We start from the raw sequence: 15,758 nt of genomic DNA on the forward strand, positions 1-15,758 counted from the left end.
TCCATATAGCATTTTATATAACAAAATATAGCAAAAAGCACATAACCTACAAGTAAAATATTTTATAGAAAGAGAATACAGAGAAAGAAACTGACATTGTCATTCAGACGAAGAAAAAGAAAATTTAAAAAGTAAACAAAACAGTAGGGTTTCATAAAGAAATAAAATGGTTATATAATACAAACTCAATAAAAATGTATAGCTTGCCGACTTTTCCAGCAGGTGAAGCAGAAACTCCCCCCCGGTACGTAAAGTACTTCTGTGTAAGTTACTCGGCTCTCTTTCATCTGCTTGGAGAGTTGGGTGCTGGTGTTGGGAATTTGTCTCCAGGGAAGTCTTTTAGCTGCAATGTCATTTGCTTCCATTAGCAGTTTGAGCTTGTTAGCTCGATAACAGGCAGTCTCTTCTCGAAAACGGGCTGTTTCCTCTCGTGCTCTCTCTTGATTAGTAGCTATAAGGTTCAGCATGTGATTCATGGCAACTACCACTGCGTGTAAGCGTTGCATGCTACTGCCCAAGTCTTCCAATATTTTCCCTTGACATTTCACACACTTCAGATTTCTTTGTATTCTCAAACAGAGATTCAGTCTCTGCTTTTATGAAATCAGTTTTATCCTGTAAAATTGCCTGTGGCTGAATATTCTTTGCAGCTGACATTATTACAATATTCTTAGGGTCCACAGTAGTCACAATGATTTCTTGATAATCATCTATAAAGCAGAACAAGAAGGATTTAAGTAATGAATTCCGCAGCAAACAGTAGTTACAAGTTGAATGCAACCCTGTATTTCATGTTGTATATTTACCAGAAGATGTAGACCCAGAGTCGCTATCAGCAGCATGATCTGGAGACGCCCCGAACCCCATCAGGTCTTGAAACATCTCTGGAAAAAAAAAAGAATAAAAAAAACACAAGACTGTCATAATCACAATTTTAAACATTTTCACTCAACTATACCTGTATAACAAGACACAGAAAGCTATCCATAAATATTTTATGAAAACATTTGGTGACAGCTGGGTTAACAAGGCAATATGGACACCTGCCTAAAGCCTCTAAATGTTCAGAACCGGATGACCAAGATAAATCTTTATGGACTTATGTTAGGTGTTCTACTGGGTAAAAAGTTTCTCCAAAGCTTTTATTCTGCTAAATTTCTTATCAAGTTACATATTAAAACACGCAAAAGAAAACTAAAAAGTATTGTTTGTTTTTTTGAATTAATTAATAGTTTTCATAATTAAACAATTCTGTGTTTTATAGGCAAAAATATGGACATGCATTGAATACCCAGATTTAGATATACCATTTAAATTGCTATAAAATATACTAACTGGAGACATCATAAGATGATTCTTCTGTCTGTATTGGGGCTTAAGCTAACCTAATGCAAGACACTGTAATGTCTTTACTAGTTAGTAATAAAGTACGTCCCAACCCTTAGACAAGTGAGTAGGAGGTGGTCATGGCTACAATTAGAATAAGATTTTATGAGCAGGGCCCACTATCCTAGTATTTCTTTATGTAATTTTGTGGGTTGTTATTATGTGCATTTTGATGTTTGTAGTTATTTATTTTGTTGTTTTTCTATCTATATAAATTTGTTTTTTGTTCAAGCCCCCTATGTAACCCCTTGTGGCACCTTATAAATAAAAGATGATAATAATATTTAAGGATTGCAATACTGACATATTTGTAGAGACTTTGCATTACTCAAAATGGTGTTATTGCTAGAATACATGAAGAACAATGGAAAAATTAATTATGAAATGGACCCTACACACAGTAGACCCATTTTGTGGGCAGAACTAGTACTCATGAGAATGCAGACCATGAACGCAATAGGAAATAGTTACATCACTGTGGAATAAGGCAATTGATGATGGTTCAACTCCCAAAATGACTGCCTTAGTTTTATGTAGGTGGAAGGTACAATTTAACAGCCCATTTTTAAGTCACAAACACATGAAAATAATGCAGGCATATAGATACACACATATATATACATACATATATATATATATATATATATATATATATATATATATAAATAACATTTTGGTTGGCTGTGCAAGATGGCTGTCAAAACACACAGCTCTGTCAATATCATTCAGAAGAAATTAAGGCCTTAAAAAAGTCACAGCCAAATATAAGAACATACATGATTAATAGTCAGGTTAAAACTACAGCAAAGTCCTGCATTCCTGTCAGAATATTAGCACTAATAATGACTAAAGGAAAACAAGAACGGTGTGTTACCTGATGAAAGGCCAGTGTCTATGTACCCCTTGATCTTGATAGAATCTGTTACTTCTGTGCTCAAAATTTTTCTCAGCTCTTCCTCATAGTTGGTGAGTTCCACGTCCATTGAAGGTTCTCCCCCATTTTGCTTTTTGATTCTCCACTTCAGCCAATTTTTTCTTCACGTGCCTCTTAATATCATGATAACTCTTCTTGCACACATCTACACTGCGCACATACGGGCCCACAGTGTTCACTGCATCTGTAATACTAATCCACAAAGCCTTTTTTCTTGATTTGGGCACTTTTACAGCCTTCTGACCAATGATCTGATGATAGTACTCCACAACCTTTGAGATAAGGATGCTGTTTTCTTGATAGGAGAATCCAGTTGCTCTTCCTGGCTGACCAGAACAATTCTCGCCCTGGCCTTTATTACCACCCTCATCCGAATGTCCAGGAGCAACCTCCTCTCCAGTAGTCTGCATTCTCAAATTTTGTTATACAAGTGTAAAAAAACAAAACAAAATAAACTTTTAAATCTGGTCTCTGATGTTTTTCTTCAATAATATGAATTTTAATGGCTGCTGATGCATGAGAATTGTTCTTAAAGCAGTGCTCGAAAACACAAAGCTGGAAAAAAAACAAAAACAAAAAAAATCACAGGCTCAATTTTAATCCTGCGATTTTGTTTGCTTGAGTAGACAATTTAATTTGAATTAAACGGATGTAACCCAATTTAACACATTTATTTTCAGTGGCACTTGACGTTTACTTATTTTGCTTTGCTCGAATTATATGTAAACATTTGACCATTGGTGACACTGTTTTATTTAAGTCTATGGCTTATCATTTAAATTTATTTTGACTGAAAAAGCAGCAGCTTCAATTTATATGCAGAAATAAGATTTTCTCAGTAGTAACGCATGCCATTGTGCTTTTCTGATATATGTAGATATGTGCGCATTATGGAGTCATAGGTCACCGGTTTATATTTCGCTCTCTTTTGAAAAACCAACAGGCAAATTAAATTTGGGTACAAGGATAAAACAGACTAATCAGGAGTCTGGATAAATGCCTCCTGTAAAAGGAAAATAATTGCAAAGGCAATTTATTAGCATTCAAAAGTGCTTTGTTTTCATTGTGTTGGGATATGACATATAGCTGCTCTCCGGTATCCAACGCATAGACACATCTCATATTCTTGTGCAACAAAAACAAATAACTCTGTATAGCTGAAGCACCGGAGGAGGCCAGAATGATAAAGCAATGTATGTAGTAAAAGTTATAGGAGAACATTGAAAGTCAGTAAAATAAGGTTGTCTCAAATTAGACAAAACCTTTCATTACCATTTCACAACATGTGGCAAATACCAAAAGCAACCGATTTCATACTAGTTTTGCAAAGCCTAATGTAAAACGGACAAACAGAAGCAAATGTTTGAATGGTTGCTGGAGACCAGCCGCACCTCCCTGCTGTCTACTATGTTAGTTCGTATGCCCTTTGGAAATCTTCACCTATCAATGTCCGGACTCACTGCCTGTATAATGTAATCCAGGCGGTTGGTCCGAACATTGCCGCTTTAAAAGCGCCTTTTTTACACTAACCATTCCAAGTGACGTCATTTATCCCTCTACATATTTGTTCCAGTCGCATTTTACATGTGGAGGCGATTCAAGCTGTCGGATACAGTGCCTGTCTGTTATATAGCAAGCACATATTTTCAGCGGTGTAATGCTATTCCGTATTGTTTTGTAGTTTAAAGTGCGATTTTAATGATTACCACCAATAGATTCTGGATTCTATAAGATGGTGCCAATCATTGGAGTACTGTGCAGCAGGCAAGCCTATTGTGCTATATATACAGAAAACTATTGCTAACAACTAGATGGTAGATAAATGTGAGTGGCAGACTTGAAATCACCTAGATATAGATTGGTGGATTTGCTCACAGAGTAATGGCCACTGTTACAGCAAGTTTAAAATGAAACAAATAACTTGTTTTGTCATTTTGTCATTTCAATCTTTTGACAGATATCAACAGCCACTTAGTCATTGCGGTAGGTGCTCTCGGCAGAGCAGATAATGGTCAGTGGATAATATATTTAAGAACCTTTTTACTACTTTGAGATGCAAAGGAACAATCCGTCAGTGAAAGTGTTGTATCAATATTGCATGGCTAAAGCAATGACTACTAAATATTATCTAGATTATCCACAAACCTATTCTTAGTTATTGCATTTAAAAAATAACAAACCCATAAGTATGCACAGCACTTGATGTGATATGAAGTGGCTCAAGAAATATCAATTACCATCTTTCTTTTAAAACCAATGATAAAATATAAAAATATTACATTATTGTCCCAAAGGTTCTGTCACACATATATTATTGGTCAGTTAAATTGAGAAACTTTTAGTGTGTGGTTATTCATATAGGACCTGAATCATTAAGGAGCGTAAATGGCGATACATTACGTATAATGTACACAATTAATCTGCGCATGCCCAGAACTGGACCATATACACCACAACACACAGCAGCTTCCAATTCATCTTCAAACACAAAGGCTACTTACGACAGTTTACGATTTGAAGGGCGGAACGAGGAGGGGACTGGAATATGCACGTAGTCAATGTACAGTAAGGGCATATAAAGCTCAAGCGTATACTGTTAGAGCAGACCTAGACCTGTATCAACAGACGGATCTTTAGATCCGCTCCTTGTTCAGTACGTACGTGTGTTCACCCGATGTATGCGCATTTAAAAAAAAATGCACATTACGTTCGTTAATGAATCAGGTCCACAGCGTTAAATTCCAATATGACTGAACAATGTCCTGCGGCATCGTGTAGGCTCATCGGTAAACCTGAAAATAGACAGACATAATCTGCACAGCGATATGGCTGTCTGATGTGGCACCTGTTCAACCAGGTCTCATGCATGTAATTAAGTTGTTAACTGATCTGGATGCTCATCACTCCTCTGAAAGTTGTCACTCACTTGTGTTGGCATTAGAGTCTGAGCTCTGCGGACTGCCCTTGGTAGCACTTGTACTTGGTTTATCTTCAATTTCACTCTTTGGTGTAATCTCAGAATCCATGTTTAGACCTGTGTAAGGCAATAAGAAATAAATATAACTTCACTACTTGGGGCTAGACTGAGTATAAAGTAAAGGAATGGAATATCGTAACAGCACTCATGTCTGAGTAATGATGTGTATAAAAGTTATTTCCTAATAAATAAATACTCATACATTCTCTCATCATCTCCTTCCTTGACCATTGCAACCTCCTGCTATCTGGCATTCCTGACAAGCATCCACACTTTAATCAATTCTAAATGCAGCTGCAAGACTTCTCTTTCTCTCTCACTGCTCTACATCTGCTGCACCACTTTGCAAATCCCTACACTGGCTCCCTGTGTCCTCCAGAATCAAATTCAAAATTACTCACCCTTACCTACAAAGCCCTCAACTACACTACCCCTGCATACATCTCAAATGTCATGTAAAAAAATACTCTCCCTCCCGCCCTCTTAGATCTACCTCTGACCTGCGCCTTGTCTCATCTCTAGTAACCACCTCTCACTCCTGCCTACAAGACTTCTCCTGTGCTATTCCCCACTTATGGAATTCCCTACCACGCTCAATCAGAATTTCCCACATCCTTCAAATCTTTAGATGCTCTTTGAAAACCCATCTCTTTTTAGAGGTGACCTTGTCCCCGATAACACTATTCCCAGTAATGCACCCTCATTTACTCCTCTTGCTTCGGCTGTACCCTCTTGCACTTATAATGTAAGTTCTCTAATGAGCAGGGTTTGTCTACCTTGTATGTCCGTGTTATATGTATGTACTGTGTTCCCTACTGCACAGTGCTGCAGAGCACTGTGACGCCTTGCAAATCTACGATAATATTATTATTAATAATAATAATAATAATAATAAAAAAGCCAAACAAGTATTTGATGAATGGAACATGTTTTTCAGCTGTCTTTTTACCCTCTCTGGTGAAAACTCAGACACAATTTCCCAGTGGCAGACTGCTTAACTTTGTAACTGCAACAGTTGTGTTTTCTCCCCACATTAACTCCAACCCTGTATGTTTATGTAGGCTGCAGACTTGTTGCCATGATTAAACCCCTAAACTGCCTGGATTATGAATTGTAAATACTAAGAGATCATGTTAATGCATGTAGACATTTCTCTGACAACTTGCAATGCCCTGGCACTGATCAAGATCAGTTACAGGGTCCTTTTAAACACAAGACTGATCATCTGGCAAAAAAAAACAACCCAATTAGCAATGCACACATAAGTGCGTTGCTATAGGTAGAATGGGCAACAGGCGACCCTTCATCTTATGTTACAAAGCAGAGAATAAGACTGCACATGATGGGTGCAACCAGCTACCGCATCACATAACCTCCTTGGCACCACACAGGGAAATCTAATCAGAGGAAGACTGGTGCAATGCAGTCTGCACCACATGGTCTCCCATTTTTCTCTGCATACACCGGACTGAGCGTTACAGTAAGTGGGAGTCATGAGTGGCATGTGGGCCTCTTGCGGTAACTGGGGGTCTGAGAACATGCGGGAGAATTTTGGAGCAAATGGAAAGTCTGAGTAGAATGTGGGAGTCCAGAGACCTGGTGAATGTCCATTGATTGATACTTTCTGTCAGAAACACAAATATGTTTTTGTTTTTTAATTTTTATCTCATATTATTTTTGTTTTAAATTAAGTTTTATTATTAGTTGGTATAGATGGTGGATGAATGTGTAGGTGGTTTGTATATTTTTCATAGCCCAGGATCTTTTGTTACTTTGCTGCTGCTATCTGGCATTCAGTATGCATATTACTATAGGTGTGGTTAAAGAGTACCTGATGGTTACACACTAGAAATTACATTTCCATTATTTTTTCTGCTTTTATTAGTTTCTTTGTATTTATATTGATGATTGTAAAAAGGTTCTCTCTCATTTTTTATTAAAAATAGACCATTTAAAAAAAAACAAAGACAAAAAAACCCCCCACAACTAAATGACTACATGGCTAAATGAAAGCGGATAAAAAAAATTGTTCTTGGTTTTATTAACACTGTATTCACAAAATAACATTTCTGCTCGTGAATATAATAGTATTTACATTATTTTTAACACTTAGTTTTAAGGCTAAACTAAATAAGGGATTTTCAGTCACTCAATCATAGCCGAATAACCTCTTACCAGCGGTTGCCCATTTTGAATCAACTGTCCTTTCATTAAAAAACTATGTTAAGACCCCAAACGAGAGTCTTACACATTTTTCTCATACTTTGCATTTCATTGCATTTACTGTGCATTTCATATTTCTAAAGCTAAAATAGTATTCCTACATAAATTCTTAAGAAAGAATGGTAAATTATATATATTTTTTTTCCCCCCAAATGTTTCAAATTTACAATTTGCAAGGCAAAGCAATACAAACAATTGCAAGAAGGGATACATTGGTGAATGCGAAAACAAAATAGTTACCGTATATACTCGAGTATAAGCCGAGTTTTTCAGCACATTTTTTGTGCTGAAAAAGCCCCCCCTCGGCTTATACTCGAGTGATAGTTTAAGACCACAATACACGGCCGTAAGGAGGGTGGTGCCTGCCTCCATAGCTTCAGCCCGCTTAAGGGCTGAAGAGAAAGAGAAGGAAAATATTAACTGAAGAGTTTGGTGGACAAACAAAATCAACTCACAAGAGTTTGGTGCTTGCCGTTAGTTCTGCAGTGGAACGCATGTGCGTTCCACAGACAGGAAGTTCGGCACTTGCATTGCAAGTGCCGAGCTTCCTGTCTGTGGAACGCACATGCGTTCCACTGCGGAGCTTTCGGCAAGCACCAAATTCTTGTGAGTTGGGAGGAGACATTAATATCTCTGGGGATAAGGCAATGGGACCGTGGGTATATATCTTTGCATGTGTATTTATATTATGGTGAGGTAGCTGAGCATAAAACATTACCTTTGTGTGTGCAATGATGTATTTTTCAGGAAGCGTGGTATTGAATGGAGCCAGGCTGCCCCCCTCTCTCCCTGAATGTCTGTGTAGTTCCGCAGTGGAACGCATGTGCGTTCTGGCACAGACAGTCTTACAGACATTCAGGGAGAGAGGGGGGCAGCCTGGCTCCATTCAATACCACGCTTCCTGAAAAATACATCATTGCACACACAGAGGTAATGTTTTATGCTCAGCTACCTCACCATAATATAAATACACATGCAAAGATATATACCCACGGTCCCATTGCCTTATCCCCAGAGATATTAATGTCTATAGCAGTGCAGTCCTAGTCAAAAGTTTATATAAATCACTTATAAGAAGATGAACAGGGAGAGATAAATGTGTATTTATGTGTCATATAGTCTTTGAAAAGATTTGTTGTATTCTTTTTGGGGGGGGGGTATTTTTGTAAACTGACAGATATCATCATCATCATCATCACCATTTACGGTATTTATATAGCGCCAATTCCCACCCTAGGCTTATACTCGAGTCAATAAGTTTTCCCAGTTTTTTGTGGTAAAATTAGGTCCCTCGGCTTATATTCGGGTCGACTTATACTCGAGTATATACGGTACATATGAGATAGTCCTGATAAGGTCATAGGCATATATACAAATCCATATTAGAAAAATGTCCTCTTGCTGGTAACACAAGAAAGGTGAGAAGAAATTATTCAAATTTTAGATCACAAGAAAAGCAATATACATTGCTAAAGATAATTATATTCAAATTAAATTAAGTATACATTTAATAGTAGATTGCAGAATGAATATAATTATCTTCATTTTTAAAATGTTTAATCTATGTTTTATTAAGAGGACACTAAAAGGATACTAGATGTTTAATATATATTTTATTTTTAGGAATTTAGCAGCCATTTGCTCAAAAAACACACTGGTTTTATCCGGTTCTCTAAATAGGAGACAGAAGAATTCCAACTCCAGAAGAATCTACCAGAATGCTAAGCAATAAGAAATATCCACAGGACTAGCCCAGATGAGACTCTGGACGACTAAGATACATAGATTTAAGAATGGTTGACTTGTTATTATTTTAAACCACTCCTTTCTCTATACTCTGGTAAACCTCTCTCTTCATAGGAAAAGTTTAGATTGCATTCAGGATTGAATCAATCTATAATGTTATATGACACGCTTTTATTTTTATAAATAAAACCTTTTATATTTTCTATATATACTATATATATTCTATATATACTGTTGTTACTATTCTTGGTTCTGTTGGTATAAACATTCAATTATAACTTTAATAACATTTACAGAGAATGTGGCTAACAATTCAAGATCATGTGGACAGAAGTGTTTGGTGATGCCGTACGGCATAATTCCATCCCTATATGTGAATGTGTTGTTTTCAATGGCTTTTAGTTCATACCAAGACGAAGAAAAGCAGCGATATATGTACGACTTAATGTCTGACTGAAGAGAGTCTATGTAGCTCTCCCACATCAAAAGAATTACTTGACTTTGGATTCCTTTGCGAGTGTGGCCTCCAACCAGTCAATTTTAAACAGTTTATCCTTAAAAAGCTTGAATGGAGGAATTCTCGGCTGGGACCACACCTGCAAAATTGCACTGACAGCCCAATAGGAACCTCCTGCTACCCCTAAATACTTGTTGACGTTGAAGGAGTATTGCCAAGATGGCCTATTCTGGTGTGAATGAGAGGTAGTTTACTAGTTTGTCTAGAGAAAGGTTTCTGAATTTAAGCCAAATAGAACACACTAGTGGGTATTTCTAGGGACAATGAAGCATATCCGCCTCTTCATGCTGGCATCACAGACAATTGTGGAAGAAGGATGAAGACATTAGATAACTGAGATGGGGGGATAAATAAGATCTATGGTAAGTAATCAGAAAAAGTTCGGTGTATACTCGCTAGGATTAAATAGCTAGAGTTGTATAGATTTTTACACTGTTAATTCTGGGAATGACTGTAGCTATTGTGAGAGACCCATTGTAATGATTAAGTAATCTAATCGGCCTCTGATAAAATTATAATAGGGAGTAATGGCTTTGTATTAAGGTCTTTGGGATAAAAGTGAATCTAGGGAATTCTGCCAATCTAGATTCGAGAAACCTCTAACAATGATGCTAATGTAATATTGTGCCTGAAAATAAGTGAAAGGGAAGGAGCTAGGTGATATTCTTCTGCTGCCTGTGCATATGTAAGAGGTTGCCTGTTTGAGATGTCTAGTGAGCAGTATGTTCTAGTAATATCTCTTTCCCTCCAGACCATGAACGTGAAGGAGGATGAACCTCCCTGAAATTCAGGATTGAACATTAAGGAATTGAAACACCGATTTGTTGGAATTTAAGTGGGCTTTGTGCCAGACCTTGCGAGTGTTCCATAAGAGGATGTTGCCTTAATGTCTTTGGATATTTCATGGTCATGTAGGTGAAGGAAGGACATCAGATTAATCTTTGGTAGAAAACCACTCTCCAAAGGAGTATCAGTGTATATTTCTGTCTCGGGTAACCAATCTGAGATGATGAATTAGGGCTGAATAATTGTAATGAGCAATTGATTCCACCATTGCTTTTTGTTTATTGTCGCTTAAACAAACTAATTCTGGGCCTTTTGCTATTCGAGATAAAGTGTTTGAAAAGTGAGTTTAGGAATTTGGCATTTCTTTGGGCGAGTGGAAGTGGTATTCACTGGATAAGATACATTAGTTTTGGAAAAGATACCATGTTGATCAAGTTGGCCCTCCCTAAACAGGAGAGCCGGACAGCATGCCACCCCTCTATATCCCTAGTTATGGAGGAGATTGTGTTGGAGATATTCAATTGGAGTGTCCCTCTGTGCAAGCAAATGTGATATGTCTTGGAAAAAGCTAGTGCTACTGTTGTTAGGAGGCATATACATTTAACTAGGTAAATCTAGAATTGTATATAGTAATATTCAGGAGGATAAAATGGGCCTCCAGATCTAAACATTTATCCAAAATGATGTATTGGAGATTGTGACCTAGGAGGATCGCTGTCCTCCTAGATTTTATTTTTCGAGAGGTGGCAATACATGTCTCCCCTGAATAAGTGGGGCACAAAACAGATTCAATAACAAAAACAATAACACTAACAGCTGTGGCTATATAACTTTACAAATTGCAATTTGTACTTCAAGGGCCCGATTCATCAAGGCACGCATACTGAACGCAATGCACACGCCCAAATTCATCAAGCAGCGGATCTGAAGATACATGAGCTGATGAATACGGGTGTAGGTCTGCTCTGCTACACAGGACACTGCAGGTTACATCAAATACCTATGTGGAATATAAATTCTAAAATGAACGCACAGACAAAAAAAAAATATTGCAAATAGTGTGACCTGGAAATAATATAAGCATTAAATGACAAATGTCAATTTCATGGAAGAAAAAAAAAAAGAAAGAAACTTAATATTTTAATGTTTTATTAGGATTTTGTAATGTTTACTGTACATAAAATACATTTTTACAGTTGCTACAGATTGCATACACCTGTTCTAGCATGCATATACAACCGTCATCATTAATAAGCTGCACTTATACTAGCCCTGTAGCTGGAGCAATAGATATGGCTGAAAAACAGTACTTTGAGATGCCCAGCGCTTGGATGGGATGCTGCTGTGTGCGCATGAGATCGGTACACCCTTACTATCCATTGCCTATGGCCAAACACCGTGTTCCCTCCCTGAAATTGTAGGCTGTATTAAGTGCACTTTGCATTCAAAGATGAATTGAATGTGGCTGCGTTCATTGGCATATGGTCCAGTTTTGGGCATGCGGCTGATACGCACAAAATCGCTGTTCATATCCCTTGATGAATCAGACCCTAAGTGAGTACGGGTGAGTCAGTGACAGATCATGGTAATTGCCGGACAAGGACAGTTAACATCTCCTTGACTGAGTATTGGACCGAGTGGTGGTAGTCATTTTTTAGGCAACACTAATGTTAAAGCGACACGACAATTTCGATGAGTATGAAAGCGACAAGGAGAAAATCTAAACTTACTATATAATAGACATACCACATTCTACACTGGCTGTATGATCGGCACATGTACATTTCGACCGCGTAAAATCTCTCCAGTAATAATGAAGTCACTTATAATGGAGTGAGATTGCCAGTTTTAAGGCGGCAATGTTTGGACCAGCCGCCTGTATAATGTAATCCAAAAGCAGCATTTATTCAGCAAACAAATTTTGTGTCTGATATTTGCCGGATGTCTGTGTGTTGTTCTCTCATATACATACACACACACGTATATATAAAAAAAACCGCTATGCTATGCCAGTTGGTATTGGATTCCTCAATGACATTGAGGTCCAACAATTTTTTTTCTCCTGTTTCACAGCTACAAATCTAGCTTCAGGAATGTGGAGTGGTCTTACGCTCACCACCACCCCTGGAGGTGTAACTATGTCGTGTTCTATGGGCATGGTACCTCCAGGTACCTCAAAAAACACGTCAAGGGTCCTCTGAACCATTTCCTCAGTCTGTTATCTCCGTACTGGCGACAGATCGTTCCTTATGGGAACTTTACTTTTGGGTAATTCCACATCAAATCGACACAATTTTAGAAAAAATTCTACCTTACATTCTAAAATTTCAACTAAATTTGATATAATAAATGCTGCCATGGGTGTAAGGAAAACCCCCAAATCTTAGGCTGATATGCCTTTAAAAGCTGCAATTTTTTAACATTAATAAATAATTTTAATAAAAATTAAAATTGTAACATTTTCAAAACCAAAATTTTGATTATCGCAAAAAGCCATATTTTAATTTTTTGAAAAAACCCAAAAACATTTAAAAAATTGTTCATACTGTTGTTAATAAATCCCAAACATTTTAATTTGGGATCATAATGGGATCATCTGCTACAATAGCTTTCAATTTTGAATGATTCATGAAAATTGTACTTATTGAGGCACTAGACATCTGAGAAAATCAACAAAACAATATTTTTTCCCAGTTCACTTTATTAGAGGAATGCACGTTCCTCTTCAGGGGTGTTTGGGGACAGAGATTTTACAGACAACGCCCACGCCCACTTCTGCACAGGCGTGCAAACTTAAGTGCAAATATACACAACATGGAAAGGCATTTCAATTGTGTTGCATAGGCCTGTCTTTTACACTTTCCTGGACACTACAAGTGGACAGGTTAGGTTTGGGTAGGCTTTAATTAGTGAAGAAAAGCCCCTTGGTCACTAATTTAAGCCCACCCAACAATGGACCATTTGTGTCACATTTGAAAATAGAGAATAGTGTTTAATTACTGTGGAGTATCTGACAGGGAGAATGTGTGCCGAGAGCAGGGAGGAACAGCAACGAATGTGTGCCGAGAGCAGGGAGGAACAGCAACTTGGAGAAGGGGTGCTGGGAGGGAGAGACACAGCATACTGGGAGCAACAGTATACTCACAAGAAGCCGCAATCACCAGGCAGAGAAGAGAAGGCACAGCCCATGCGGCTGCAGCTGATTTCCATTGGTCAGAGGAGCATATGATGGTCTACTCCAATCAGAGCTCAGAGTCTCATGGGAATTATTTCCCTGGCAGCCCAGTCCGAGCCTGCTGTTGTGTTTAAATTGAAGTAAAGAATAGAGATGGAGGAAAGTGACAGGTACCTTACGTTGCATTGTTTCAACCCATTTGAAAAGGCTAATCATACTTCTAATAAGAAGGGGTTGAGAGTTGTTTCAGAATAGATGTGTAAATTATTTTCTGAAATGCCAAAAGTTGCTAAAGTTTGTGCCAGCTTCAGAAAACAACTTGGGACACTTCGAAAAGAGCAAGAGAGTCATTCTTCAGTTTCTCAAGATAATGTATTATCACATTGTGGAAAAGATCCAGATTTTACATTACAGGATTTAGAGGCTATTCAGGCTCTTAACACATCCCTTCAAGAGCTAGTAGAATCCCCTGTAAAAGCTAAAAATGCAAAATACAAGCAATATTCTGCAGAAAAGATTAAGAAAATTAGTTCAACCATAAAACGTACAGTTTTTTATGACAGAGTGCACTTTAGAAACAATGCAGAAATCAACATCCAAGTTCATTAATTTTATGACAAACTTTCTGTGCTGATTCAGCATGATTTTGTGGCAAAACAAGAAAGTTCATTCATCAACCATATTATTCAGAATTTGCAGTTACTCTTGATTTTGCTGATAACTGCTCATTTGTCATGCAGGATAGGCCCAGAGCTATCAATGGACAAGTGCTCAAGCTACAATTCTCCCATTTGTGGTGTATTACAAACACAAAAACTGAGCATCTTAGTTATGTTGTTATTTCAGATTGTCTGGAACACAACACAGTGGCAGTCTACTGCTTCCAGAGGAAACTCAAACTTGTTTAAGACAAAATTAGAAAAATCACCCCAAAAATTTTTCTACTTCTCTGATGGGTCAGCTGCACAATTTAAGAACAAGAAAAACTTTGTTTCTATACCAAAATCTTTTTTATGACTGCATAAGTTGGCAGAGTGTCACATTTCAGTAACTGCACATGACAAAACACCATGGGATGGTGTAGGTGGCACAGTGAGAAGGGTTAGCATCCCGAGCAAGTCTGCAACATCCATATGATAAGCAGATTCTTACACCACAACTTTTTTACTAGTGAAAGGAAAACATTACAGGAATATATTTTACTTACTCAACACAAGAAGAACATATTGAAACGGCAATATTTCTAGATGATCGCTTCAAAAACACATTACCAATTACTGTGACCCAGAAATTCCATGCTTTCATACCTGAAGCATCCACAACAAAAATCTTTAGACGTTTTCCTTCTCACAGAATTCATTGCAACAGACAGTGACAACATCCCAATAAAAGCTCCCATACCAGAGGTCATGTAACTGCTGTCTATGACAACAAATGGTGGCTCGCATTTACTCTGGAGAAAGATGATAACATTTATGAAGTGAAAGTGACATTCCTCCATCCAGCTGGTCCATCACCATCTTTTTTTATACCCAAACAAGCTGGATATTTAATGGATTACTATGGTACATGTTTTGTGTAAGGTGAATCCATTAACTCCAACAGGTAGAATGTACACACTTTCTGAAATGGAAATACTAAAAACAAAAGTAGCCGTCAGCCAGTTCCAACCCATCAAGTAGCACCATCCATGCAGAGCTATTGCACAAAATGGTAATGATCTGTAGTAAGCTTTCTTAAAATATGTGAAAGACATAAAATTATCACAAGAGTTTTAAATATTTCAGTATTAACATACTGTGTCATTGTACATAATATACATTAAAGGGATTGTTTAAGGAGAAATTAAAAGTAATGAAAAGGCCTAGATAGTTCACATTTTCATTATTTTTTTTTTTACTTTTTATTAGGAGGGAAAGGGACTGGAGGGAAGGGGGAGGGACAATCCAAGCTGGGAGTACGCCTCTGTCTGAGAACCCAAAATGCCAAGATGATAGTGAAAAAGGGAGGGGCA

At 37.6% G+C, this 15,758-nt stretch overlaps 1 protein-coding gene across 1 annotated transcript in view; it reads right to left on the reverse strand.

The window, feature by feature from the left end:
* LOC142108277 (uncharacterized) overlaps positions 1–15,758 on the reverse strand; it is a 133,816-nt gene that overhangs the window by 88,008 nt on the left and 30,050 nt on the right. Inside the window, exon 2 of the mRNA XM_075191916.1 lies at positions 5,247–5,354. Within this exon, the coding sequence (XP_075048017.1) occupies positions 5,247–5,346 (100 nt within the window). The 5' untranslated portion in view covers positions 5,347–5,354. The remainder of the gene's footprint in view (positions 1–5,246; positions 5,355–15,758) is intronic.

This window comes from Mixophyes fleayi, chromosome 12, assembly GCF_038048845.1.
Source record: "Mixophyes fleayi isolate aMixFle1 chromosome 12, aMixFle1.hap1, whole genome shotgun sequence".
NCBI lineage: Eukaryota > Metazoa > Chordata > Amphibia > Anura > Limnodynastidae > Mixophyes > Mixophyes fleayi.